Source organism: Colletotrichum navitas (assembly GCF_030913465.1).
Source record: "Colletotrichum navitas strain CBS 125086 chromosome Unknown LY79scaffold_7, whole genome shotgun sequence".
Taxonomy (NCBI): Eukaryota; Fungi; Ascomycota; class Sordariomycetes; order Glomerellales; family Glomerellaceae; genus Colletotrichum; species Colletotrichum navitas.
This window is the reverse complement of record NW_026850553.1, coordinates 122,799-149,331: the sequence shown is the minus strand read 5'-3', so window position 1 is coordinate 149,331 and position 26,533 is coordinate 122,799. Positions and strand designations below refer to the sequence as shown.

The 26,533-nt window shown below is 54.7% G+C and overlaps 9 protein-coding genes across 9 annotated transcripts; 5 read left to right on the top strand and 4 right to left on the bottom strand.

Annotated features, from left to right (window-relative positions):
• Positions 1–3: 3 nt before the first annotated feature.
• Positions 4–3,257, bottom strand: LY79DRAFT_656372 (dolichyl-phosphate-mannose-protein mannosyltransferase). The gene is made up of 3 exons (XM_060562688.1): positions 2,633–3,257; positions 1,119–2,553; positions 4–1,050 (listed from the first exon to the last, which is right to left on the bottom strand). Exons 1-3 carry the CDS (start codon positions 2,768–2,770, stop codon positions 407–409), a joined length of 2,217 nt encoding a protein of 738 aa, XP_060418373.1. The 5' UTR covers positions 2,771–3,257; the 3' UTR covers positions 4–406.
• Positions 3,258–4,598: 1,341 nt separating this feature from the next.
• Positions 4,599–7,178, top strand: LY79DRAFT_540433 (CHY zinc finger protein). Its single transcript, XM_060556866.1, has one exon. It carries the CDS (start codon positions 5,065–5,067, stop codon positions 6,898–6,900), a length of 1,836 nt encoding a protein of 611 aa, XP_060418372.1. The 5' UTR covers positions 4,599–5,064; the 3' UTR covers positions 6,901–7,178.
• LY79DRAFT_540429 (mitotic-spindle organizing gamma-tubulin ring associated-domain-containing protein) lies at positions 7,179–7,827 on the bottom strand. Its single transcript, XM_060556865.1, has 3 exons — positions 7,553–7,827; positions 7,415–7,492; positions 7,179–7,352 (listed from the first exon to the last, which is right to left on the bottom strand). The coding sequence occupies exons 1-3, from the start codon at positions 7,766–7,768 to the stop codon at positions 7,284–7,286; spliced, it is 363 nt and encodes a 120-aa protein (XP_060418371.1). The 5' UTR covers positions 7,769–7,827; the 3' UTR covers positions 7,179–7,283.
• A 142-nt stretch (positions 7,828–7,969) lies between these two features.
• Positions 7,970–11,679, top strand: LY79DRAFT_656370 (RNA polymerase I-specific transcription initiation factor RRN6-like protein; the record flags this gene model as incomplete). Its single annotated transcript, XM_060562687.1, has 3 exons — positions 7,970–8,378; positions 8,427–10,440; positions 10,491–11,679. The coding sequence occupies exons 1-3, from the start codon at positions 8,258–8,260 to the stop codon at positions 11,677–11,679; spliced, it is 3,324 nt and encodes a 1,107-aa protein (XP_060418370.1). The 5' UTR covers positions 7,970–8,257.
• A 243-nt stretch (positions 11,680–11,922) lies between these two features.
• On the bottom strand, positions 11,923–12,850 carry LY79DRAFT_666439 (PITH domain-containing protein; the record flags this gene model as incomplete). The annotated part of the gene is made up of 2 exons (XM_060563225.1): positions 11,923–12,337; positions 12,600–12,850. The coding sequence occupies 2 exons, from the start codon at positions 12,848–12,850 to the stop codon at positions 11,923–11,925; spliced, it is 666 nt and encodes a 221-aa protein (XP_060418369.1).
• A 1,177-nt stretch (positions 12,851–14,027) lies between these two features.
• Positions 14,028–17,158, bottom strand: LY79DRAFT_349761 (uncharacterized protein). Its single transcript, XM_060552640.1, has 6 exons — positions 16,899–17,158; positions 16,572–16,817; positions 16,229–16,340; positions 15,010–16,135; positions 14,763–14,946; positions 14,028–14,707 (listed from the first exon to the last, which is right to left on the bottom strand). Exons 1-6 carry the CDS (start codon positions 17,022–17,024, stop codon positions 14,243–14,245), a joined length of 2,259 nt encoding a protein of 752 aa, XP_060418368.1. The 5' UTR covers positions 17,025–17,158; the 3' UTR covers positions 14,028–14,242.
• Positions 17,159–19,844: 2,686 nt separating this feature from the next.
• On the top strand, positions 19,845–21,518 carry LY79DRAFT_507311 (citrate synthase-like protein; the record flags this gene model as incomplete). The annotated part of the gene is made up of 5 exons (XM_060553818.1): positions 19,845–19,952; positions 20,034–20,098; positions 20,166–20,359; positions 20,417–21,160; positions 21,220–21,518. 5 exons carry the CDS (start codon positions 19,845–19,847, stop codon positions 21,516–21,518), a joined length of 1,410 nt encoding a protein of 469 aa, XP_060418367.1.
• A 1,704-nt stretch (positions 21,519–23,222) lies between these two features.
• Positions 23,223–23,642, top strand: LY79DRAFT_540417 (uncharacterized protein). Its single transcript, XM_060556864.1, has one exon. It carries the CDS (start codon positions 23,328–23,330, stop codon positions 23,592–23,594), a length of 267 nt encoding a protein of 88 aa, XP_060418366.1. The 5' UTR covers positions 23,223–23,327; the 3' UTR covers positions 23,595–23,642.
• A 243-nt stretch (positions 23,643–23,885) lies between these two features.
• On the top strand, positions 23,886–25,089 carry LY79DRAFT_507338 (mitochondrial carrier domain-containing protein; the record flags this gene model as incomplete). Its single annotated transcript, XM_060553821.1, has 3 exons — positions 23,886–24,111; positions 24,299–24,971; positions 25,035–25,089. 3 exons carry the CDS (start codon positions 23,886–23,888, stop codon positions 25,087–25,089), a joined length of 954 nt encoding a protein of 317 aa, XP_060418365.1.
• Between the last annotated feature and the right edge of the window lie 1,444 nt (positions 25,090–26,533).

The window sequence follows — 26,533 nt, the reverse complement described above, 5'->3', positions numbered from 1 at the left end:
ACCAAAAAAAAAAAAAAAAAAAAAGCACACATACGAGAAGGATAGTGATACCCAAGGCTACCGGCAAGAGTCTTTAGCTCTTTCTCGTCTTTCAACCTTGTACTATTACTTTTAATCATAATTCATCGTCATAGTTGATTCAAGTCTCTGGGATTGGCAGATCAGAGCGCGTTGCAGAAACAAGCAAACAATGCACGTTGTATTATGCACGGAAGTATCATCCGCCAGCTGTCTCTCCCCTATCCCAAGCTCGAAACCAGCTGTTACCCCTTTTAATCGCCCATATTCTTACAATGAGCTGGGTGAGGAAAGTTGAGTCATGAATCCTCCAGCTCTCCCCAAGTACATGATTTACCAGAACAACCTGTTAATTACAAGTGATTGTATTAAGATTTCGTTCTGTGACTTAGTCCGAGATTCTCCAGCTGTCGAACCACTTCAGGTAGCTGTACTGCTTGTTGGGGCCCGTCATGCCGAAGCAGATGGGGCTGAAGAGGATGTAGAGCCCGATGATGGCCGCGTACAAAACACCGTAGACGGTGTATTGAACGATCTGGTTTTTGTTACGGAGGAACCAATCGGCCAAGAAACCAAAGGTAAGGATGGCGAAATAGAGAGCGGGGTAGTAGTGGTGGACATAGGTGACACGAGCCATGACGACGAAGGGAAGGTAGTGAAGAAACCAGCCTGCTACGGGGTACAGTCCCGCGTAGTGGATCTGATCAACCTCCTTCGTGTTCAAGTCGTTATAGCCACGCTGCCAGCGGACAACGTACCAGACGATGACGAGAGCAAAGATGCCAAGGCCGGCTGTGGAGCCCCAGTAGACAAGAGGGTTGCCGAGGAGGAAGTACTTGACAATGTTGTCATCCCAACCACACATGCGTAGACCGACATTCAGGATAGGCCACTGCCACCAATGAGATGCCAAGTCGTCCTGCTTGTCGGGATCGGGAACAAGAGCATTGTTGGATGTCATCATGGCGACGTTCAGATGAATAAAGTCATGGAGGAAGGGTGACTTGTAGGACCCAGGGTCGCCGGGGGGTACTGCATATCAGTTAGCAGCGGATTCAGAACGCCATTTCTATTCTGTTTCTACGCCGGCGACGACTTACGCTTGTCGTTGGTGTGGGCCTCAACATTCCAGTGCGTGTACGAGTCCTTGGGGTTGTTCTTCTTGGTACAGGTAACCTCAATCTGCTTGAAACCCCACTGAGGTAGGTTGACGTTTCCAGCGCGGAGATAGCAGCCGAGGACTGGGTGCTTCAAGCGGAAGGCGGTAGTAAGAGTGCGGATGCGGCTACGGTCACGAGAGGCAACATCGCGAACAACTTCGACCTGCCAGTGGTCCTTGTCATCACCAATGGTAAGGTTGCCGTAGCAAGAGACCTCCTTGTCGGCCTTGGTAATGGGAGCAGCAATCTCGTGGGAGTGGAGGTTACGTCCGGTCTGGGCGTGGATGAGGCGAATAGTACTACCATCAGCAATGAAGCGGGGCTCGGCCTCAGGATTATAGTCCTCGTCGTGGCGGTTGGGGTAGAAGAACCAGTCGTTGTTGGCATCCTTGTGGTGGTAGCAAGTGACCTGCTGTTGGGTAGAGCCCTCAGGATATGTTTGGATGTGAGAATGAAGCAGGCCGCCACCATATCCCATGTTCTTGATGGTGGCGCGCGAGCCGTAGGCGATCTCCAAGGGGCTGTTCTTGCCAACCTCGGTGCCCTTGAGGTTGGCCTGGAACAGGGAGCTCATTTGCGCGTCACCGGGACCAGTTTGGTCAAGGATGGCGAAATGAAGAGCGAAAGAGAGCATGTAAACCAGGAAGGGAACAACGATGAGGCCGACAACGCGGGTGACGACATGGGCACCCAGAGTAGTGACGGGCATCTTTGTGTCGCCAAACTTGTTCCAGAGATCCTCAATGGTGTAAAGGCCGACTAGGGAGGTTACAAAGAGACCAACGAGCTTGACACTGCACACGCAACCAATGCTAAGACCAGTCATGAAAAGCCAGAAGAACCATTCGGGCTCAAAGGCGTTGTGGCGCTGGTTGTGAAACTTGGCCCAGCAGAGAACAGTGGCGACGGTTCCGAAGAGTAGCATCGAGTCGAGAAGAATGAAGCGGCTGATGGTGGTATAGGAATTTTCGCAGAGAACCATCAAGGTAACGAGCCAGACGGCAGGGCGGCGCAGGTTCAGCTCGCGGGCGGTGAAGTATGCCATGGGAATGCAGAGAATGCCAAAGAGAGCGTTGAAGGCTCTCATGAAAGTGTAGTCGACGTCCTCTGGGTACTTCTCGCCAGACTTGAACTCGAAAGATCCGTTGTAACCGGCGAGAACGCCGGACAGACCGACGAGCATCTTGCCCAAGGGCGGGTGAACGTCGAAGTAGTATTCATGCTTGATGTAGTGGCTTCCAAACTTGCCAAAGTGGGCCTCGTCCCAGGTAACGATGTTGCTGAGACCGATTCTCCAGAGTCGCGTGAAAATGGCAACGGCCGTGAAGATGATGGGGGCGATGATAACCTCATACTGGTCGAGGAAGGAGGGGCCCTGGATAAAAAGAACCGTTTCGTCAGCATCACGCAATTCTGTGATGGATAGGTACCAGAAAAGGAAAGGACAGGTTTACCTTCTTGGCAAGCTTCTTCTTGTCATCGACCTCCGGAGCGGCCGTCAGGGGAACTGACTGGCCTTGTGGCACGGCACGGCGTCTGACGCCATCGCCGACGTCTGCTCCGGACGCGACAATTGGCTTTTCGACAGCCATGGCTGTTCGCCTGCAAGGTCAGCAAACGGAACGAACGGGGTGACGAAGAATGTTGAATGGAGAGAGGAGACTGACTGTCGGAACGGGATAGCCGAAGTCGCTGACGAACGCGGCTTAGAGAGTGTGTACGGGAAAGACGACGGATGGAGAGAGAAAGAGTCGAGCTCCAAGAACAGGGGCTCTGAGCTCTGTGTTAAGGACCGGACGAGTCAAAACTCAAAGTGTAAATCAATAAAAAGTTAGAGAAGAGGAAAAGGGGATACGTGGGAAGATGAACCACCGGAGGAAAGCCGCAAAACAAAAATCAGCGGGTTTCTTTCGAGGCGCTTGGTTTCTGCAAACCAAACCAGCTCATCAAGGTGGCTGGCTGCTGGGGCTCCTGAAGGTAGGTAAGCTGGGGAAGGGGAAAGGGAAAGCTGGAAAAAGAATCATGTAATTAATATGGAGGTGACGGGAGGGTGCCCTTGGGCAAGGTGGGATTTTCCCGTCTGCTAAATTGGGAGAGCTAGGTACCTGCCCCCTTGCGCAACACGAAATAAATGCCACCTATGCACCAACAGACGGGCTATCCCTTACGGACCAGACCACACTTAACGCGAATCAAGGGTACACCAAATAGCTGCCGACCCAGAAGCGCGTTGGGGGCCAATGTCATGATTCCATTGGCCCGGCCCCGAAGAGCTGGAGGTCATACCTGGTACTGGACGCGCATCTCCTCCCGATGGAATGCTCCCCTACCCCCACAACTGCATTCCCCTGAAGTCCTCTTGGGCCCCGTGGAAGCATCGCGGTCCATCGTCGGCGTGAGGCCCTAGCTGATGATATATCTCACCATCCTCCCTCTCCGGTTCTTGACTTCACTTTGTCTCCTCCACCCCTCAGGCTTGACATGAGCGTCGTTATCGGCGTCATAGCAACACCAAAGATGACACGACGCACCTAGTGCAATCCTGCAGCTACATTCATTGTTTTCCACGAGGTCGCTGCTAGTGTGTAGCCAGAGATCTGACGGGGCAAACACACAGGCCTGCAGCACAATGACAATGGCTTGTCTCTTCAAGTTGACAGCAGTTGGGGGCTCCCGAAGCAGCGAGCTCCGCATGCGCTAACCCCTTGCGGTCCGTATTGTGGACCCCCTGCCCTCGGAGCTAGCCGCCCATTCAGCTCCCATCGTAGGTATCGACACAAACATCATCGGCGAGGTGAAGTCCCATTTCGGGCATACGGCACATGGGCCGTGCTGTGTAAAGATTGGGTAGTTAGGAATCATATCGAAGCATTAACAGTCAAGCAACGCTAAATACCAACCTCCAATGTATTCACATCATTCAAAGGTGCTTTTTCTTCTTGTTTTTTAATCAGAAGGGGGTGGAGGGTGGTTTGATGTGACGAATAACCATGCAAGTATCCGTCGGTACCTGTCACGGGCCCAGCTTCCAGCCTAAGGAAGATGCCTGCTGAACTGGTTTACCAAAAGCCGTCTTTTTTTGTTTCTTTTTCAATCGGACAGAGACAAAAGGGGGTCGTGGCATCCAGTGTCTACCCGGACATCCATCTCACTCAGTTCAGCGACCCACTACGCAGGCAGCCCAATCCACCAGTGTCACCACCGTCTGGGCGCGGCCGCCGGCCAATTAGCCCCGCCGAGTCAAGCTTCGCTGAAGCCGCATGCGGGATCGCATCGCAACGACGGCGCATCACATGTCTTTTTCGACTTCCTGGCGTCCATTCCATGCCATTTCCCCTCCTGCTGGTCCCGGCCGGCTCCATGTACACACACCAGTAATCACAGGCACACCCAGACATTCGCTGATCACTCTCTCTCTCTCTCTCTCTCTCTCTCTCTCTCTCGCCGACGGTGCAGATTTCCAGGTCCCAGAGACTGTCCGACACCTGTGCAAGACCCAGACACGCCTCAGGTGTCTCTCATTCCCGTTCAGTTTTACCCCCACTGCCGCCGCCGCGCCCACTTGTCGACCGTCTCCGCTGACGCCGTCGCCGACAAAAGAGACCGGATTTCATTAGGGGTCTCGACCGTCTTATGTCATCGCTGCTGCATCCAATCGTCCGTTACCGTACCACCACCACTACAACCAACACCACCGCTCTCTACCAGTAACACTACCGATCCTTTCAAATATTATCCCCGCGACACCCCGACTAATCTTCGCCTCCCCTCCCTCCTCCGATCTTACTGCCCCGGATGTAGACTGAGTTTCACAACCGTGCGTCACTTTTCTACATAGCCCGCTCGGTTCCTCGACTCGCTTTCAAGAAGACTCCTCCCTCTCTCAATGTCTTCGCTGGTCTCTGACTTCATCATCAATCCGGTCCTCCGGCAGGCCCGCCGCTTTTCCGAGATCTCGAGAACCACCTTCGTCTCCGATCGGGACACTTCCCCTGACCCTATCGCTGTCACGACCGACTCCGACCCCTCGCTGACCCGGCATGCGACCGATGCGCCAATCCCATCGACTCCAACACGACCTCTCAGTGCTTCAACAACCGTTGACGACGAGCCGCCTCCACCCCCCACACCACATGCGCCAGTCGCGTCCTTCCCTGTAACCGTGCCGATGTCTCCTACGACCCAAGAGTCTCTGCCTGCCGACGATGGCATGGGCGCGCTGCGGAAGCGTCTCATCAGCATCCAGTCACAGGAGATTACGGCAGAAGAAAAGGCCCGGCTGATGCACGAGGCCTTGATGGAAGGGTACCGCAAGTCTCGAGACACCCCCCGTCAAGCCGATGTGCCACCTACCGCGATACTCGCAGGCGAGGCATGGGAGCAATCCATTCCTATCGCACCTCTCGAATCATTGAAGTTCTGGCAGCATTCGCCTGGAGAGCCGTCTTCACCGCAAAAGTTCGTCTTGACCGTTGACGACGTTCGGCCGACGTATGCTCCACCAAAGCTCTTCACGAGGGAAGAGCCCGAAGGTTCCCTCATACTCGGCTGTCAGCACTACCGGCGCAATGTCAAGCTTCAGTGCTCTACATGCAACAAGTGGTACACCTGCCGCTTCTGTCACGACGCCGTCGAAGATCACACTCTGGTCAGGAAGGAAACCAAGAATATGCTCTGCATGCTCTGTGCCTGCCCTCAGCGAGCATCAGATGTATGTGTCAACTGCGGGGAAATGTCAGCTCGTTACTACTGTAATGTGTGCAAGCTTTGGGACGACCATCCAACCAACAACATATATCACTGTAACGATTGCGGCATCTGCAGACGCGGAAGAGGTATTGGCAAAGACTTCTTCCATTGTAAGGTACGTGTCGTGACCCACATTGTTGATAACCCCACCCCTAACGGATATTCCCAGAAATGCTGTGCATGTATTTCGATATCTATACAACAATCCCACAAGTGTATCGAGCGCTCGACGGATTGCGACTGCCCCATTTGTGGGGAGTACATGTTCACTTCCCCCAAGCCTGTCGTGTTCATGGGATGTGGCCACAGCATCCACCAGAAGTGCTACGATGAGCATATGCTGCAATCGTACAAGTGTCCTATCTGTAACAAAAGTTTGCTTAACATGCAAAGCCAATTCCGTCAGTTGGAGCTGGCTATTCTGGCTCAGCCGATGCCCCCCGAATTCCGGGACACCAGGGCAACGGTCTTGTGCAACGACTGCAGCGGGAAAAGCTCAGTCCCATACCACTGGTTAGGTCTGAAATGTGCCATCTGTACGTCGTACAACACAGTCGAGCTTCAGATCAGCGGCGGAAGAGATGGAACACCCGCCACGCCGACAGTCGTCGCGCCAGAACCTAGCCCGGTTGCCGTCGAGGCTGCTGCTGCCTCGGCTCGAATGGACGTACCGCAAGTTGGCCGGCGAAGACACTCGTCTCATGCCGGCCCAGAGACGCGGCATTTAACGGTGGATCGTCTCGCTAGATCAGCTTCGCCGGCACCCCCAGTGTTGCCGCCGAACATGGCGGACAGCGCAATTGAGGAAGAAGAGGAGGAGTCAGAAAACGATATCCTCAATCTTTGGGGCCGAGGGCATCACGACTCTGACGATAGTGGGTCTATATCCACAGACATGGACGAGGAAGATTCCGATGGCGAGGATGATGACGATGATTATGAGAATGAGATTATGCTCATCGGACATCGATAGCCCCTGCGATGATGCATTCACGATCCGGGACAATAAGGTGGATCTGGTAGCGGGAATGTTATGAAGACCGGCGCAAGGGGCCTGGAGTGACCTCACGGTTTGGACATATGGGGGTTTATGGATCATTGCGAGCATATTCACGGTTAATCATCGGTTCAGTTGGCGTTATTAGGATAGCCAAGTTTTTCCAGTGTTGGAGGAGAATTTCGATTGTTGAAGCCCCTGGAGACTGGGTTATAAAAGTTTCTATAATGGATGAACCTGGAAAGTTGAACGTATCCAATGTCCCAAAACGCCTTGTATAGGTGATTCCTACCTATCCTGCCCTACCTTGCCCTGTCGTTACTTTCGTATCAAGACCTAGTACAGTGAAAGCAAATCCTTCATCTTCGTCGTGAGGCAATCTGTGCGTCTACCTCCTGGGACTCTTTTCTCAGTTCCTTCACAACGCTCTGCGGTGGCTCAGTCAGTCCTCCTGCTCAACTTTAACGACCAAGGCGAATGCTTTGCTTACAGCAAGAGCCTCGGGGTTGACGCCATTCTCAATCATGGAAATACATATCGAGAGAGTGCGGCGGTCCAAATGGCAGTTCTTTCACAAGGTCAGTGTCGGAACGAGTTGCGCAACGCATTAGGCGTCTTGGGAACTGACGAGAATGGTGGAGATCTCATGCAGGATGTCAACGGCTTGCTGAGCCGCGGCCTGCTTTCCGCTTCGGTCGTCGGCAGGCATTTCGTACGGATGGTTTTTATGATTCAGTTTTGGTGTCGCATTTGGTATTGTGTCAGAGGGGGGAATAGAGAGACAGTAGAGAGACACTGAGAAGCGATAGGCTGAAGGGATAGACAGAGATGAATGAGGTTCCATCGAGGTTAGTGGAAGCGGGGCCCAAGTTACATTAGACTCTTTTTGGCAAGGGAAAACGCGTCTGGCGCTGACGCGCTGGGTGAACAATGGTTGCAAAATGGCAGGGGTCGGTGGGCTAAAGTGGGCAACTGCCGGAAATGGGGGGTCCATTGTGAAGCCGCAACTGACCGAACTTTTTTGCTTTCTTGGATCTCTCACTCACTAAACCCCCCCCCCAGTTACTGTCTCACATTTGCTTTATCGTCATGACCTCGACTTTGCTGCGACTGCCGGCTCTTGTTTTTGACGACTCCCTTTCAGGATTCGCAACACCCGATTCTCGCTAGGCACCGACCCATCCGGCCTTCCACATGGTCCTCGGTTGCTCATAGTCCGTCCTGGCCGCTCACTCCACCCTTCGCATGATGAAGCACACGCCATCGTTCTCTCACGATATGCTCACTTTCTCACGGATATACTGCTTGGGCTTACGGGAAACGAACGGCTCTAATGGCTGACGAACGTGAAGAGAACACCCGCTTGTACGGCCCTCCGAAAATCACAATTGTACCTCATGAGGGCCAAGAGGATGGACCGCCGTTGTTGCACACAAGCCGTGTTCCGGGTCAAGGTGAGGCGGCTGCCCACACTCAGCTTCAGTGATACTGACATTTACTAGCCCAAGCAATACGCATCGTTCAGGCTCCGGAAACGCTCTATCCTGCCTCGAGGTCCGCAGAGATAGTGCCTTCTTCTACTGTTTGGGATTCCCAACGAGTGCAGCAACGATGGCTTCTCAACGCCCATCCACAAGCCTTTGTGGGCAGCCTGGCAGCCTCGAGCTTCTTGGCGGAAGGTCTCTCCAATCTTATGCGCCCAGACACCACGCCCACCGCTCAGCCGCTGTTAGCGATCACTCAGATGGCGGACGTCGCCAACCACACCCGGGTCGTGCCAGTCCCCGTGCTGGCCATGGCTGCCGGCGAATCCGGCGAGCTCCTGCGCCTTTCCAAGATGAGCGAGACGAAATGGCAATGGGGCGAAAATGCGAGTCCGACGCTACGGATGTTCAGCATCGACCAGCACGACAGAGAGGAGACGGTGTTGTGGTCAAGTGACGGAGCCCCAATCTTGCAGATCAAGGCTGCGCTGAGCTTGGTACGATTTGAGCCTACAAGATGGCTGCTGGTGCAGAAACGGACATCGACTACGATTCTCCAGCCGGAATACCACAATGTGCCAGTTTCAGAACGCCCGTCTGGGATCGACAAGGCTACGGAACGCCCATCCCGAATCAACCCAAAGCCTATCCTTGTCATTACCTCGGAACAGACTGGCGGTTTCGCACATTCTGATGTGTCATTCAGCTATGGGTCTCAGAAAAAGCCACCCCAACTGGCCATCGTGGACGAGTGTGGCTACTACAGTGTCTGGGACATCAAGGGCCGAGGCGTTGTGGGATCTGTCAGTATGCGGCCCAAACTCCGGCATTGCGGTCACATTCAGCTAGGCGTCACGGAGCAGCTCCCCGATGAAGACTCGCCGGCCTTCCGCGCAGAGCCTCACGGAGTGCTGTGGATTGGCCCATCGGGCCCCGGTGTTGATCTATGGGACGTGCCGACGGTTGAAGATCCTGATACGGGAAACGACCTAGCTGCCTTGACGGCGCGGTCCAAGAAGCTCTTGCTGTGGAATCGCACGAAGTTTGAGGTTGTTGATGTGAAGAACCCATCTTTCCGCAAGAGCTTGACGATTCTCAAGTCGGATGAACCAGACTACATCCTCGACGTGAAACCAAACCCAGTGAGCCGAAGCCAAGTATTCATACTCACAAGCTCGTGTCTATTTTGGATTGAGACGTCCTCCCCGGGGACAACCACCACTGAGCAGGGCGGTCTCACTGTTCTGCAATCCTTTGCGCACATGAGGGTTTCAGATGCCGACACCTTGAGGCTATCCGTACATCACGACGGCTATGGGTCAGGAGATGAGACGTGCGCACTGTATCTCTACTCCGAGAAGTCATCAGAAGTCGAAGTGTACTGGTTTTCCATCCCTGAAGCAACGAGGTTACCGCAATTTGAGCACCACGTGATGAGGCTCTATAGCAATCCGTCAAAGTTGCAAGCCATATGTCCTGTGCCAGCGTTCTTGAACAGCGCCTCATCCGCAGCCTCCAAGGGGCCAGGGGCAGATTACATGAACCGACAGGTCAAGTTTCAACAACTCTTTGTCCTCGGAAGAGACTTCAGCCTGAGTCGAAGCCTACTCGCTATCTCAGCAAGCCCAGTCCTCGCAGTCGTCCCGCCGGACAATAGTCACAAATGGTCAAAAGACGGACAGAGACAAGCGCATAACAAGAGGCGAAGGGAATTTTTGCAGCATTTTGAGGACAGCTTTGTGGTACCTGACGGTCTGGGAGATATGGATGAGTTGGTACAGCGTCGCACCAATCGGTACCAGGAGCTCATGGACATCGAGCTGGAAGGGGGTGGCCAGCAGATACATCAACGATGGCCTCGACCCCAGAACTTTGACCACTTCATGTCCCGTATCAGGGTCTCCATCGAATCGGTTATCATGGCGTCAGAGCACGCCAATACTGAGGGGCCATTGTCTGTCTTTGACGCCATCCAAGAGGCGGTCGTCAACTGTCTAGAGACCGAGGGCGGCTACATCCCATTACACACTTTGTGAGTTTAGTGACTCATATACGCAAGATGCAGAGACTGACTAATACCAGGCACGAGTATGAAACCACGTTTGAGGCACCGCCCCTAACCCGCGAGGCTGTTGCCGCGTGGGACTCTCGCTTCCAGGAACTACTGGACGCCCAAACCGAACGTATCATTGCTCGACCCATTACCAAGCAGCATCTTCGCCATGGCGAGACGGTCTCTCCATTGGCGGACATCCGCGACCAGCTCGAGGAGCTGTGGAGTCCGGCGGACCTCCCGGTGAGAGCACAACAATCACGCAATGTCGTCCTGGCCGAGACGGCCGAGGCTATTGCCCGATCCCTCTTCGGTGTTGCGATCCTTGACGCCAATCTTCCCACCCCAGAGGCCGGGCCTCCTAACTGGGTGCCTGAACCACCTCCCCAGCCAAGCAGCCAGCAGTCAAGCCAGCGCTTGAGCCAGCGGTTCTCGCTATCGCCGGCCAAACGAGGTCAACTATCGTCGAGTCAACGACTCTCGCTTTCGCCAACCAAGCTGAGCCAGCCACTCAGCCAACGAATCTCGCTCTCTCCCACCAAACGCGGCCAAGCTCTCGGCCAGCGTCTCTCCTTCTCGCCCACTAAGGGCACCCGCTCTCAGCCCCCCTACATCCCCTCCTCCTCGATTCCCTTCCCCTTCCCCTCGTCGGGCCCCTTGTCCCAATCCTCTGCCGCCTCACCTACCCCAACTCCACCCCCGCCATCCACCGCCATCCAGCGCCTCAGTATGCTCGCCGAAGACCTCAACACCGCGGACGCACCCGCCCGCCAACACCCGGTGCTCTCGTACTGGCCCACTACCCGCGGCGTCGGCACCAATGGCTATATCTCCTCCGTCCTCGCCTCTTCAACGAAGCACATGAACGCCATCAACGAGCGCCGCCAGCGCGCCGAGTCTCGCCGCCGCAAGCGCAGGTCGCAGCTCTTCGGGCCCTCCGCCGTGGGCGCTTCGTCGCAGCCGTACGGGACGCAGGACGAGTGGGAAGACTCTGGGCCCGCAACTGGCCCCGAGAGCGCACCGCTGCCGTCTCCGGCGACGCAGCCGCTGCCCAAGCTGGCGCTCCCCATTATCGGCTCGAGCCAGGCGCCGCCCGTGGTAGTGCCGTCATCGCAGACCTTCTCCTCGCAGATGCCGCAGGTCATGTCGCAGCCCGTGATGGGGCGACACGCGATGCGGTCACCAGGGAAGAAAAAGAAGAGAAAGTCCGGCTTTTGATCATCTCGAACTTTCCCTTTGATTTCAAGGATTGAGATGGGGCTTTTTTCTTTTCGGTTTTACAGGATTTTGTTTATTTTATTCCATTAGCGCTAGGCTATGGCGGAGATGCCATTACACCCCCCTTTATTAGACGAGCTTTTACCAAAACTTGATGCATATATTAACCACCGTCCTCGAGTCGCCATTTATGCTTTCTTCTTCGTCCTGATTCCGAGCCCTCTCCAAATGAAAAACACCACCTCACTGGCCTCCCCCGATGCCCCCGCCAACCTCGTTAATCCCCGTGCCCTTGATCTTGTGGTCGCTCGGGTTCGCCGCCGCCTCATAGAGGATGTTCGCGGGCGCGCGGCCGAGCTGCATCCACTCGCCCTTGAAGCCGAGGTACCCGACGCGCGTCTCGTCCTCGTCGCCGTCGCCAAAGTTGTCGACGATGAACAGAGTCAGGCGCTGGACGCGGCCGAAGAGGGCGCGCTTGACGGGGATCTCCTGGACCTGGGAGGTGCGTGAGAGCTCAAACTCCTGGGTGGCCTGGGCGTCCTCGGCGGAGGCGAAGTCGAGGTCGTCGCGGTTGGCGAAGAGCTTGAGGGTGCGCGGGGCGGCGGGGGAATCGGAGGTGCGGAGGAGGAGGGCGTGCAGCTTGACCTGGCCGGTGAAGCTGGGACGCATGTCAGTCCCAGTGTTTTCTGTTGTTATTGTTGTTGTTGTTGTATTTTGTCTTGTGGCTGGCTTGGAGTTGGAGAGAGAAGTCAAGGGTGGATTTTAGAGATTACGTGATTGAGATATGAGATAATGTGAAGTTCCATGACTTGAATTCGGGATAAGACCTCCATCAGGACCATAACGCACATGAGTTCCCGGGAGCGAACACAGTGACCGAGGATGCATTATATGAGACTGTAAGGAACCTGCACACTTACGGAACATGTATCATCAGCTGCTCGTCGGCATCGCTCACGACCTCGGGCTCCGGCTCGAGCCTCTCTGCCCACGTCTTCTTGACGATGGCGCGTGCACTGCCGATCTGCGACTCGTTCAGGGCTGTTACCTCGTCAAAGTTGATGCGGCCGTAGAGAGAGTGCTGCAGGGCGGGCGTGATGTCGTCCGAGTGGTCGTGCTCGTCATGGCCTTCGTGGGAGTGATCGTGGTGTTCGTCGTGGCAGTGGGACATTTTCGCGAACCTGCGATGACGATGGTGATAGTGGGGTTTGGCGAAAGCGGCCCTCTTTCCACGCGGGGTAGCTTAGGAGTCGGGTGCCTGGATGGGACCGCGTCTCAAGGGCCTTCTATTTGGCTAGCTTCTTGAAGGGGGGTGGATGCACGAATAATTCGAGAGAACTCAAGTGAAAGCGAATGGGAAGAAGCATCCACTTGCTCGATGTGAGTGATGAACGTTTGCGCTTGAAGAAGGGACGTGACGGCCGGCCCCACCTACGGCAGCCTAGAAGCTTCGGACCGGTTCCGTGATTGGCCGATCGGCCACCACTGTCTCCGAGATCACTACTGCACTGACATGTCTTTGATAGGACATTCTTAGCTGCATGACACACAACGCAATAATTGCTAGCAGATTGAGATGGCCCCGGGGTTCCTCGGCGACTGTTGAAATAATCAGTACCAAACAACAACGGAATAGTGGGATATAATTCAACAAGCCCCCTGCTCCCACGTACACCGTCTACAGCTGACTCAATGGTTTCGAAGGCAACATAGCCTAGCCAGACATCAACGACCAGGTCGTGTTAAGTTTATTCTACAACAACTTTGAGAAATCTTTGACTCTACCTTGTCTTTGAACTGGTGTCTTGGTGATGACAGGGCCAGATCTATCCATTCTCGGGGCTAATAGTAAAAAATGTACAGATGCATAAAGATCTTCGGCAGAACGTTGATAGTAGAGGTGTGCCATGGCTGTGGTAGTCTTCTGCAATGATAGCATGTTCCATTCCACATGTTCACCTACACCTATCCGTCCGCGGCAGCATGTCATAGTCTTGAGTCGCAAAACTCTGCTCTCATCAAAGACACAGTCTTAAAGTCCCCCAAAAAATCGCCGGAAAACTTAGACGGTATCAAGATCGATGAGCCTTTGAGATGGTGAGATGATTGAAGGACAGATTGAGTGTCGAACATTAAATACACCTAGGACCAGGATCATCGCCATACGGAACACACTTAGGTCAAATCAATTCATTTCCCCTCAAAGCCGATTTACGCAACAGCCAGTTCATGACTGAGCGAATCACTCTGCGAAGCCAAGGAAACCAGTCGGCTACATCTCAAGCACAAATGCTCGTGTACGGTGGTATCATCATGCATGTTGTACCGAAAACGAGTCCTTAACCACCCTCCCTCCAGCACGAGCCAAATGCTTGGTGCGGGTATTTCCCTTTTCCACCCCGGTACCCTGTTCCCCCTTTGAACGCCACGTGAATGCACAGCCGCGAGTCATGGCAGGCCAATCCGAAGAAGTCGAGAGGCCAAAAGACGTCAAAATGCAGAGAAAATCCTGAAGTCCATCCCATATACAAGGCTTCAAGGATGCAAGAGAATCGAAAAAGTATTAGTTGTCCTTGGAAGCAGGGAACGTGAAGCCGGGAGGGTAAGCAGGCATGCCGTTAGGCAGGGTGCTGATGCCAAAGGGAAACTGCTGCGGGAGCGGCTGAGCGTTGGCGCTTGAGAGTTTCTTGTCCTCGCGGCGGTGGTCGCGATCGCGGCTACGGCGCCAGCGGCCGGAGTCGTCGCGACTCGTATCGCCCCCGGCCCGGGTAGAGCGAGGGCCATGGTTGCCGCTCTTGTCCGTCTGCATACGACGGCTGATGGCCTTGGAGGACACGCCAGCGCCAATCTCGATGTCGGGCTCCTCGACGACCAGGCCAGTTACAATAGGTCTACCGCCACTGCCTCCGTACTCGGCAGTAAGCATCCACTTGCGGTCAGCCTCGGTAAGAAGCTCAATCGGGATGACGCTAACACCATTGCTGTAGTCGCTGGCATCACGCGGACCAAAACCAACGCCCCATCTGGTCTGCGTATTGTTAGTCAGGAGGCTTCAGTAAAAGAGGACTGTAAGTAAAGCTTACTCGCAGGGACTGAGTGTCACCATGTTGCTCTTCAGCAAGACTTTCCATAGCATCCTTGGCCCGAACAGCATCGGGACGGGATATCATTTTCACGAACGCATGACGCTTCTCCTTGTTGACGATGACCGTCTGGACTTTGCCGTAACGACTGAAGATTTCGCGGACTTGACGTTCCGGCATACTGCTATCACTTATCAGTCACTGATACCACGGCGCGTGCATGCACCCCGCCCTAAAAAGTGCTTACTTGACACCACCCACGAAGAGCGTTCGGCTAAGAACCTTGATATGGCCGGCAGGGAGAGACCGGTCGTAGTCGATCCACTTATCGTTTGAACCATGTCGGGAACTGTTGCTAGCGCCACCATCACGATTCGGTGGTGGACTACGTTGGCGATAGTCACTGTCGCGGCCACCTCTGTCGGGGGAGCGACGGCTATAGTCAGTGCCGTTGTCACGGCGACCTCGAGAAGAGCTGCGCGGGTCCCAGTGGCGACCGGGCGACCTGGATCGAGAACGACCCTGGTGTCGATTCGGGGATCGCGCGCGGTCATTGTTCCAAACCTGGCCGAGGTTGGCACTGGGCTGAGCAGAACCGCCGTGTCCCTGGCCTTGGGCGTAGTAATTCTGCGCGGCAACGATGGAGGGAGCAGCGGGGCTGTGTGTCGTACCGTTCTGGGCACCATTCACAGCCGCGAGCATGGCAGCAAACTTGTCGGCGGTAAGACCCTGGCTAAAAAGACTTTGCAGCATCGCCATCTGTTCGGTAGTGTTGAGAGAGGCACCCGCAGGCGGCTGAGGCATTTGGGGCATCTGGGACATCTGGGACATCTGGGGCCACTGGGGCATCTGAGGCAGACCTGGAAATTGCATGCCGGCAGGCTGGGTTTGTTGTTGGGTCGAAGGCAGCGAAAACGAGGCCGGGGCTGGCGCGGTAGGGGCGCCGCTAGTGAAAGGAGACATCGAGTGTGGGAACTGCTGAGAGTTTGTGGGAGGCGCAGATTGCTGCTGCTGCTGTTGAGGAGTGACACTCTGGAGTCTGGAGAGCAGACTCTGCAGGTTGGCGGGCACCTGCGGGCTACTCTGGGTCTGGACTGGAACTTGGGGTTGACCAGAACTGTGACTACCATTTGGATACTGGCCGTTGTTGTGGCCCGGGCCACTATATTGAGGTTGTCCCTGGTTCTGTCCCTGAACGCCGTTTTGGCCCTGTTGCCGCGAGAACCTCGCAAGGTTCTCAAGATTCGCCAGGATGTTAGTGGCATCTGACGCAGGCGTTGAAGACTGAGCCGAGGGCGGAACCACTGGCTTATTGTAGCCCATCCGCTCGACCAAGTCTGGGGGGGGACTACCCTCCGGCGTGAAGGACTGGGCTAAAAGATCAAAATAATTAGTTTGAGGCAGAACTCGAGGGTTTTGGCGAGCGAAGTGACGAAGCCCAGCACTAAGTAAACGGTGAAACATACTCGGGGCGGAGGCAGACGTAGCCTCCTCCAGCTTGTTCTGGAATGACTCTATCATCTCAGGGGGGAAAGTGAGGCCTTTGCGCCAGATTTCAATCAACTTGTTCAACTTATCCTACGAGGCAAAGCAGTGTGAGTGGGTAATTCGTCAAATTTAGTTGTAGTCAAGAACAAATGGGCGCCAATGTGTGTGAGTGTGCAGTCTCTGTAGTCCCATTCTTGTGTCCCAAGTGTGAGACAAGGGTGGAGGATGAAAGACTGCACGCACCGAGCGCCGCTATCGTCACAAAAGTACGAGGGGGCATGTTATGGAAAACGGTCTAGTGTTCCAGGGTTTGACACATACCTTATAGCCCTCGGGCAAAGCTCGAAGCAGGTCATCAATAAGATTGGGCATGAGCATGGTCAGTCGGTGTGCGCCGGCACCAAACGTGCCATCTGGGGCATTCTCGTTGGAGACTTGCTGGCGACTTCTGGCCTGCTCAAGCCATTTGCGGATCACTGAGTCCACTACATACAGGATGCCGAGCTTGTAGGGAGGGGTTGCCATCTTGAAGTACGTGAATAGCTTTTGGATAAGGACCGACTCATACTGCAGAAAAAACGCCAGAGGTTAGTCTACTCCACCAGCCTACTCAAGATTGCGATGTCGTATCAAAATATCGTATCATACCTGAACGTTTTCAACACAGATGCTGGTCATAGCAGCAATGCGAGTGCCTGTAACGCCAGGAGCCTTGTAGTCCGAGATGGCCTTGAGAGCGGCCTCAAGGGCCGCAACAGGCGGAGCGGAAGCCATCTTGCAGGCTGATACGCAAGAATAGCGATGGCGGCAGTGGTGCGCTTTTCTTCAGAAGTGGTCTCGTTGCGAAGTACGGGTGGAAGAATGTAAGGTGGACTGGCAGGCGCGCAAGAGGGGAGGAAAGAGGCAGACTTCGCGACCTGCTTGGGGAAAAGGGTGGCGCGAGGTGTGGTTTACTGATTGCGCGGGAAGATACCTAGGTAGGTACGCGAGCTCCAGGGAGTGGAAAGGGTCAACGAAAGGAAGGCACCACGCCTTTTCCTGGATGAGAAAAAAGACAGGTATAGCCAGGTCGCTCCTTCCCTCGATCAACAGCTTTTTGCGATATTTTTCTTGTTTTACGGACCGCAGGCAGAAAAATCCCAAAATGTCGCAGAAGCCACACTCTAAAGGTACGAATAAATCGAGTCTGTGGATTTGGATGAGTCTCTACTTGTACGGACAGAGCGCGCGACACCTTTTGACGAGTCGTCCAAGGTCACAGAGGAGATTTCAAATGGCAGGAGCCGTCGCCTGGACTACTTCTTTTTTGGCTTCACCCACGATCGGACTTGCGCGGTCCTCGAGGGAAGAAATACGATCCTCGTCAAAGTACGATGATATTTTCGATGGAAATCAGTTATCTTAGGCTTCGGGGAGGGCGGGTGGCTGGCGGCAGTCTCGCGCTGGGCTTTTGTCAGTTTTCCTAGAAGGGAGAGTGGTGAAGATGGGAGGTTGGAAGAGGAAGAAATTCAGAAGTGGAGACGGACACACAGGATGGGAGCTGGTGTGACACTTTGGGGAGCACGGGGAACTGGTCCTTTGAGTCGCTGGCAGGTGGCAGGCGGTAAGTATGTGCGTCACTAAAGACCGCTTTATTTCGCCCTATTTTTAGTGGTGGTTCAATCAAATAACCAAATGTCTTTGTCAGCTCGAGCTCACGTTATGTGCGTGTCTGTGCCTGAGGCATCATTTCTTTGGTCTTATTGCTTTTTTTTTTTTCCTTTTTCCGAAGCGAGATGATGGTCCACCACCGAGGTTCTACCGCGACGCCGTTGTTGACGGATCGGACAGCAGCAGGTAGCTTGAGTTGTGCTTACTTATTCCGCGCTGGGCAAACAAGGATTCCGTTCGTCAACCAATTTGGAAATGGCGGGAATTGTCTCCAAGTCTAGTGCTAGGATTGGCCAAAGCTCCCTTTAACGTGTGTGCGATGACGGGCAGGACATCAACAGAAAGTATTTGTGGGCGACGGAGCTGGACCCTGTCCTTATCGTTGCCGCAATACTTCACGGACTGTTTACTATCCACAGAGGAGTAGTTGTTCCCTAGCAACACCGCACTATGATCTCCATTCAGACTGCCACTTCACGATCCCCGCCGAACGATAACCTGTATGTATCCTGTTCGGCATGCAGCGGCCACTACCCATATCGCACATGCGATTGCAGAGCGACTACGCGATGGTCCGAAGGCAGCATTAACTGTCTTGGTTGTAGACGAACAGAACTAGTCATCTTCCTCGGATGAGCTGGTCGAGCTGTGCCATGGTTGGCGTTGCGGACAGACCGGAATGCGGAATGCGTGGTTTTAATTGGCCCATCATTGGGACCTACGGCGGGTCCTGGAGGCTCGGAGCTGGTGGAAGATGCGTGAGACAGGGCTCGGAAGAGAGAGAACGGTACTGACGCTGACTCTGGCGAGTCCGGTCCTCATCTCTGCAGATGGCTGATTCTGAGTAACACGGACGACTCGTGGGGGACCGGGCCGTAGTCTAAAAAGCCCGGGTGTCTGGATCGTTACCGGTCGCCCAGTCTCACCGTGAGGCGCGTTGTCCTTGGCCGTCCGTCCAAGGGTCTAAAATCAAGGCTGCGATATTGTGTCTACGATCGACGGGCATCGAAGTAGGGCCTTCCGAAACTCGGACGAAGAGTGGGTACTCCGAGAGAAGCCGCCCAGTTACCACCCATCTCGGCTTTTCGCGCTCAAGAGGAGCGCTGGATACGGGTGACAAAACTGGGGACTGGAGCAGATGCCAGACTCTGCAGATGTTACGGTGGAACCATAAGGTGTACGTAAACAAAAAGAAATAGAGAGATGAAGAAGAAAAGATGGGGGCATGTTAAGAAAGGCTCCCGCAGGTGAGATCCCAAGGTTGTTGACTGGCCAAATTGACAGAATCCGCGGTTGGGGCGCACAAGAAATACATCTTGCACGTCTCTGGGTACGTATCTCTTCGCGAGTCGCTCGCCTCTACGGTGCTTGCTTTCTCCCTCGTAGCCTTTTCTATCTACCTGGTATGTATCCGTGTGGGTTTACCTGAGGTATCAACGGTCTAGAGGTTTTCCATAGCAGCAATTGAGACCTCAAAGGGAGAATGTCAACGGAGTGCCGGATGGCGGCTGAGCCTCTCACTCAATTCCTGCATGCCGGCGCAATAGTGCGCGCGCTATGGCGCGTTGAATGTTCTGCAGTCTGGCCTCGATCTGCATCTGCTGGATTCTGGACAACCTGGAACCTGGGGAGCTCAAAGAAAAAAAAAATTCCACGGTTAGACCGACGTTGGGAGCGCACTGCAGGGCAGCCGGGGTGCGACAGATGTACCTGCAGCGCCAAAATGGCTAGCGTTAGTACCTCACCGCACTTGGAGACAACCCGTATGCCCGCTGAGGTACATTGTTATTTCCACACACCTGTGACGTGACCCCCGAAAAGGCCCCCCGGTCCAAGAGCGCCTTGCTTCATATTTTTCTATCCCATTGCCTGCGGCTTTTTTCTTTCCCTCCTTTCCGACCTTCATCCTTCACCAGTCCCTGAAGCCTCACGATATCTTCCACAATGTCCGTAGCGCGTCTTTCCTCCTCCGCTCTGAGGGCTTCCCTCAGAGCCTCCCCCTTCAAGGTGTCAGCTTTCAACGCTGCTCGCTGCTACTCTTCCAAGAACCAGGTAGGCCGCCCTTCCACCATGCCGCTTGTCCGGCCGATCCCAACACCTCGGTTATCATGAAACTGACATGACCGCATCTAGACCTTGAAGGAGCGCTTCGCTGAGCTCCTCCCCGAGAAGATCGAGGAAGTCAAGGCTCTGAGAAAGTAAGTTGCAGCCATCCGTTAAGCCTCCTTGTCGCGAGTCCGGCATCCGCTAACCTCGCCGTCGCAGAGAGCATGGCGGCAAGGTCATTGACCAGGTCACTCTCGACCAGGTCTACGGCGGTGCCCGTGGCATCAAGTGCCTCGTCTGGGAGGGTTCCGTCCTCGATGCCAACGAGGGTATCCGTTTCCGCGGCAAGACCATCCCCGAGTGCCAGGAGCTCCTCCCCAAGGCTCCCGGTGGCAAGGAGCCTCTCCCTGAGGGTAAGTTTAGGTTCCACGATAAGCTTTTCCGTTCATTGTACTGACCACGGTGCGTAGGTCTCTTCTGGCTTCTCCTGACTGGCGAGGTCCCTACCGAGCAGCAGGTCCGCGACCTGTCCGCCGAGTGGGCTGCCCGCTCCGATATTCCTAAGTTCGTCGAGGAGCTCATCGACCACTGCCCTACCGACCTTCACCCCATGGCCCAGTTCTCCCTGGCCGTCACCGCCCTCGAGCACACCTCTTCGTTCGCTAAGGCCTACGCCAAGGGTGTCAACAAGAAGGACTACTGGGGATACACCTTTGAGGACTCGATGGACCTGATTGCCAAGCTGCCCACCATTGCCGCTCGCATTTACCAGAACGTCTTCAAGGGTGGTAAGGTTGCCCCCGTCCAGAAGGACAAGGACTACTCCTTCAACTTCGCCAACCAGCTCGGCTTCGGCAACAACAACGACTTCGTCGAGCTCCTCCGTCTCTACCTGACCATCCACACCGACCACGAGGGTGGCAACGTCTCTGCCCACACCACTCACTTGGTTGGCAGTGCTCTTTCCTCCCCCTTCCTGTCCGTTGCCGCTGGTCTCAACGGTCTGGCTGGCCCTCTCCACGGTCTGGCCAACCAGGAGGTCCTCAACTGGCTCACCGAGATGAAGAAGTCCATTGGCGATGACCTGAGCGACAAGGCCATCACCGACTACCTCTGGTCCACCCTGAACGCCGGCCGTGTCGTTCCCGGTTACGGCCACGCCGTCCTCCGCAAGACCGATCCCCGCTACACCGCCCAGCGCGAGTTCGCTCTGAGTACGTGCCCCTCCGGCTTGATCCATGAAGCCCGCAGAAAGAAGCTAACAACCCTACAGAGAAGATGCCCAACGACCCTATGTTCCAACTCGTCAGCCAGGTCTACAAGATCGCCCCCGAGGTCCTCAACCAGCACGGCAAGACTAAGAACCCCTACCCCAACGTCGATGCCCACTCTGGTGTCCTCCTCCAGTACTACGGTCTCACCGAGGCCAACTACTACACTGTTCTCTTCGGTGTCTCCCGCGCCATCGGTGTCCTTCCCCAACTCATCATCGACCGGGCCCTCGGCGCCCCCATCGAGCGCCCCAAGTCCTTCTCCACTGCCAAGTGGGCCGAGATTGTCAAGAAGCTCTAAGCCTGTACACGTAGGAGACTGGAGTGCGAAAGACGAGGAGAAGACGGCGGACGCGAGTAGTGTTGCCTGTGTGGAAAAGGCGGCAGGGTCGCAGGAGCGATCAACAATAGACATGAAAAGCAGCGTGTTGTTTCAGTCGGGGTGGATAGAAAGGCTCCGCGCGATACCATCCACTGCGCTTGTACAATATCGAGAAGGGCTGCTTTTACCGGGAATTTCTGGCTTGTTTTAGTTACCTTGGCCAAAAGCTGACACGGGCTTGCGTCCTGAATACACCATGACGATTTTGAAGTTTACGTCTGAACTATTTTGTTTGCCATCCTTGCGAGGTCTGTTCGCAAAACATGGGTCGCACGCCAATATGATGTGATGACTCGGGATGAAATGGAGTCGCAATGGGGAACAATTGCCGATCAAGACTTTTTTGCGCATGGCGGGTGGAATGTCATGCACGCCACGATCCCTTGGGGCGTACGGCGGGACTCGAGCTATGCAAGCTTAGAGTCGAGCTGCTGCAGGCACGCGCGCACCAGTAGTTCATGTCACTTCAATGGATGTATGTAAGCCGAAGCCATCTTACATTACATTAGCTTACGCATGTCTACACGGCCGATTGATTGCTTGTTCCCCAAGCGGAGTCCGAAGGAGACTGGGAAGGGCGCGGCTCTTCCTAAAGGGGGGAGAGAGTCACGGAAAGAGTGCCGCATTTCTAGCGAGAGGTCCATTGAGTGATAAGCTGGCAGCTGTAATGCTGTATGTACCAAGGTACCTAGGTAATTACCTAGAAAAGTCATCGATGCAGAAAAGGAAGGGGGACAAAACAATTGCGAGTGTGAGACTTGAACAAAGCAATGGCAAACGATTGACCGAATGGTAGGTGCAAGTGGAGGGCCGACGAGGGTCGCGGTTGAGGCTTTGCATACGGAACGTCCCCACGGAATTTTGCGTTGAGCTCTCCAGATGGGGACAAGGCTGGAGCTGTTGGGGTGGTTGAGCTCCAAGCTGGGCGAGTTAGTGTCCGTTTAGAATTGCTGGTGGAGAGCCCACGGGCCAGTCCGTGATCATTGTCGAGGAGATGCGCAGCCAGCGGACCTTATTTTTTTCTTCTTACTGATGTTTTGGTGCAGGAGGGTGCTATAGACCAATGGAGAGCTAGAGCTCCCTGCTAAAGCTGAGATATGAGGTGAGGTGAGAGGTCAGCCCTGGTGAGGAAACATCAACGGCTGGCTGGTTTCTATCCCTATTCCCAGCTTTGGCTGGCATTAGACTGTATGTCGGGAGTGTTCAATCGGTACACGACAACAAGTGAAAACATTCTCGAATTGACTTTGACCGTGACGTGCCGTCTATGCTGTACGTTGGACGACTCCTGGGCGAGGCAGGCGCAGGGAGAAGGAAAGGGGGTCTCGTCTTATAATAATGTCCAGACAGACAGACGGCGCCATCTTAGCCTTGACCGCCTGTCTCACCATCGCATTCTATTCCCATCTCCCGTGTCGTTGTTGCGTCCATCTGCTGGCCATTTCAGTAGTTGAACACGCCAGTGCAATGTACCGACCGGCGTGAAACCCAGCTTAGGTACCTAGGTAGGTACCTTACCTTGGGTACACTGCCTCAACCATTTAGGCGAGAAGGAATCAATGACTGCTTGGCTGCTTACTTGGCCATTTTGCTTCAGGGGAACTATCCATCGGCGATTGACTGGGACACACTGGGTCTTACCGCTCTCTCGATTTCCCATTTCCCAAGCTTGATTGTTTCCTCAATAGTAAGCAATCGATAGCTGTGGCTGCCTTGTCCGTCTATCGGATGGATCCCTCGGACCGACCCCAAGTTCCAGTTCTAAGTCCAAACCCAGGTCAGCTCAGCAAGGCCCGCCCTGAGACCAAACGATTGGGGAGCTACTCAGCTACGGGTGGCACCCCTGGCTCACTGTTCCCTTCCCCAAACCCACCCAATTTCCACGTGCAAAAGGCGCCGTCTCCCTCGCTCGCTCACATCCGGAGAATCCCCCTTCTGTTCTTTCTTACTCTATCCTGCCCCCCCAAGAGAAACAGCTTCCCCGGTTCAGACTAATCCCGTCGCCTACTTTTCCCCCCCGAACAAAAACCTGCACCCTTTTCCCCCCTTACCAAAAACCTCGGCCTTCCTCGCTAATCCAGCTCGATATCCGAGGTCACCAGCCTTCATTCCGTAACCTACCGCACATTCCCCATTCTTGAGCTCTCCCGGCTCCATTCCCAAGCCCCCTCCGTCGGCCTAGCCCGTACCCCATAAACTCCAACTACACTTTACATCCCCCCGCGAAGAAGCACCCTCTTCCCTTGGTCAGGGCCCTCTTCCGTCATCAACAAGTAGCAGAAAGCCATGGTTGCCGTCGCCACTATGCCCGCCCCCATCGGGGAGCCCCAGAAGCTGGAGAAGAAGCCCGTCAAGTTCTCCAACCTGCTCTTGGGCGCCGGTCTCAACATGTTCGAGGTCACCACCCTTGGTCAGCCGCTCGAGGTCATCAAGACCACCATGGCCGCCAACCGTGGCGACGGCTTTGGCTCTGCCCTGGGCCGAATTTGGGGACGTGGAGGTGTCCTTGGCTGTGAGTAACCTCCCAGATGACTCCCATCTATCTACGTGCCTGTGTCTGCTTGGATTCCCGGAACCGCCTTCAATCAATGCTGCGTGCTGCGAATCGACGCCATCTCGATAGTATATCACGCAGACGAGTGATCCGTCCGGAATAGTCACATCGCGATCGAGATTGACTGACACTCTTCTTCCCACAGTCTACCAGGGTCTTATTCCCTGGGCCTGGATTGAAGCTTCCACCAAGGGCGCCGTCCTGCTGTTCGTTGCCTCCGAAGCCGAGTTCTACGCCCGCAATGCTGGTGCTTCCCAGTTCGGTGGTGGTATCATCGGTGGTATCACGGGTGGTGTCGCCCAGGCTTATGCCACCATGGGTTTCTGCACTTGCATGAAGACGGTCGAAATCACCAAGCACAAGATGGCTGCCTCGGGCGTCAAGCCCCCCAGCACCTTCGCCACATTCATGGACATCTACCGCAAGGAGGGCATCAAGGGCATCAACAAGGGTGTCAACGCTGTTGCCATCCGTCAGATGACCAACTGGGGTTCCCGTTTCGGCCTCTCCCGTCTGGCTGAGCAGAGTATCCGCGACTTGACCGGCAAGAAGAACGGCGAGAAGCTCGGTGCCTGGGAGAAGATCCTTGCGTCCAGTATCGGTGGTGGTCTGTCCGCCTGGAACCAGCCCATCGAGGTCATCCGTGTTGAGATGCAGTCTAAGAAGGAGGATCCCAACCGTCCCAAGAAGATGACGGTCGGTAACACTTTCCGCTACATTTACGCTAACAACGGTATCTCCGGCCTTTACCGTGGTGTGGCCCCCCGTATCGGTCTTGGCGTTTGGCAGACGGTTTGCATGGTTGCTTTGGGTGATATGTGAGTTACTCCGCGACTTACTGCCTATCGACACGAACAATGCTAATTAGGGCGAAACTATAGGGCGAAGACTTACGTCGAGAAGATCACCGGCGACAAGGTCACGGCCAAGCACTAAGGTCACGGCGTTGCAACGGGGATTCGAGACCCATGCCTGGAAAGGTTGTTGGGGTGAGCATTTAACGGTTAGCAACAGTGTGGGGAAGCTGCTACAGCTCCATTGATATCGCGGATAGTCCCCCCGCCATAATCCCGCGCGAGTGAAATCCCGGGGCCCCACGTCTGTATCCGTTCTTGATTTCGTGTTTTATCTTTAGAAATGTGCCGCTGCGGGAACACCTCGCGCCCTTGGAATTTTAGACCAACAATTCATGGATCCAATTCCAGTAGCCGTTGACGGTGGCTAATTACTGCCGTATGATTGTGCAATGAGTTGCTACTGATGCCTCGACGGCGTCCGGTTGAGCTTGCCCGGTCACATGTCCGGTCGAGGCCGAGCAAGCGGCTCTCGGACCGGCCAAGCACCACAGTAGCTTCAACAAGACTGACTAGGACCAGGACTAGTACCAGGACCAGGACCAGGACCAGGGCCAGGCAGCTGCGCTCCGTCATCGATGAAACATACCTTCGGTCCGGGCCCGTGATCCGCTGCGGCTAGGTCTGACAACGGTTGCTTATCATATGTGGAACTAGGTATATTTGCATCGGCGGCAGATTCATGGACACTGTGTAGGAGTTATAAACTAGGGGCCTTTTTCGGCAGAGCTCCCTTTTTTTCCCTTTTCTCTATCTCTCTTCTTTTTTTAGATAGTTCGATTGTGAAGCTGCTCCGCTCATCCCCTCCTCAAGGCTGTGCTAGTACGTGAGATTTGAGCTGCCATCTGGCGTCTTTGCGAAGGCACTGCCTATGAACGTCCCGATGCTTCTTCTAGTCTTCCAGCCAAGGGACGACGGAGTGGTCGGCTGTTGGACTGACATCGTGATCGCCATCGACGCACGACACATCGGGATCACCCTCGCAGCATTCCGGCGTCTCCGCATTGTCTTTTGCATCGTGTCTTCCAAGTTCTCTTTCTGATTTTTGGTGCGGTTTTCTTTTGTACTTGCGTTTCTCCTGTGTCCTGTATCCCGGATACTCACTCGAACTAAATGGAGTTGTGTCCCCAAATGTACTGGCACCAGGGGCAAATGTAAGGGGGATTCGAGGGCATTGCATCTATCCTGCCGAGCGATACAGATATCGACCTTGAGATCATGATCGATCAGGCAACATACTCGATCCTCACCCTAGAAGTTCCGCCAAAATATTTCAACCCTGATCTTGCCACGTTCTTCGCTGAACGCACTACATACAATGCTGTATTAGCATCTTCCAGAACGCCTGACCAGACCTAGGTACTGTGAGCGGCACTCATGGATGGACGTACCCCCCACCCACGCTGCAGAGTAACTGAGCAGGGGCAAGCCTAGATGCACTCGGAAAACATCATAAATGATCACCTCAAGCTAGCCACACACTACATCGTCGATATACCTGACAGCCGGTAGCACAACCTCAAGAC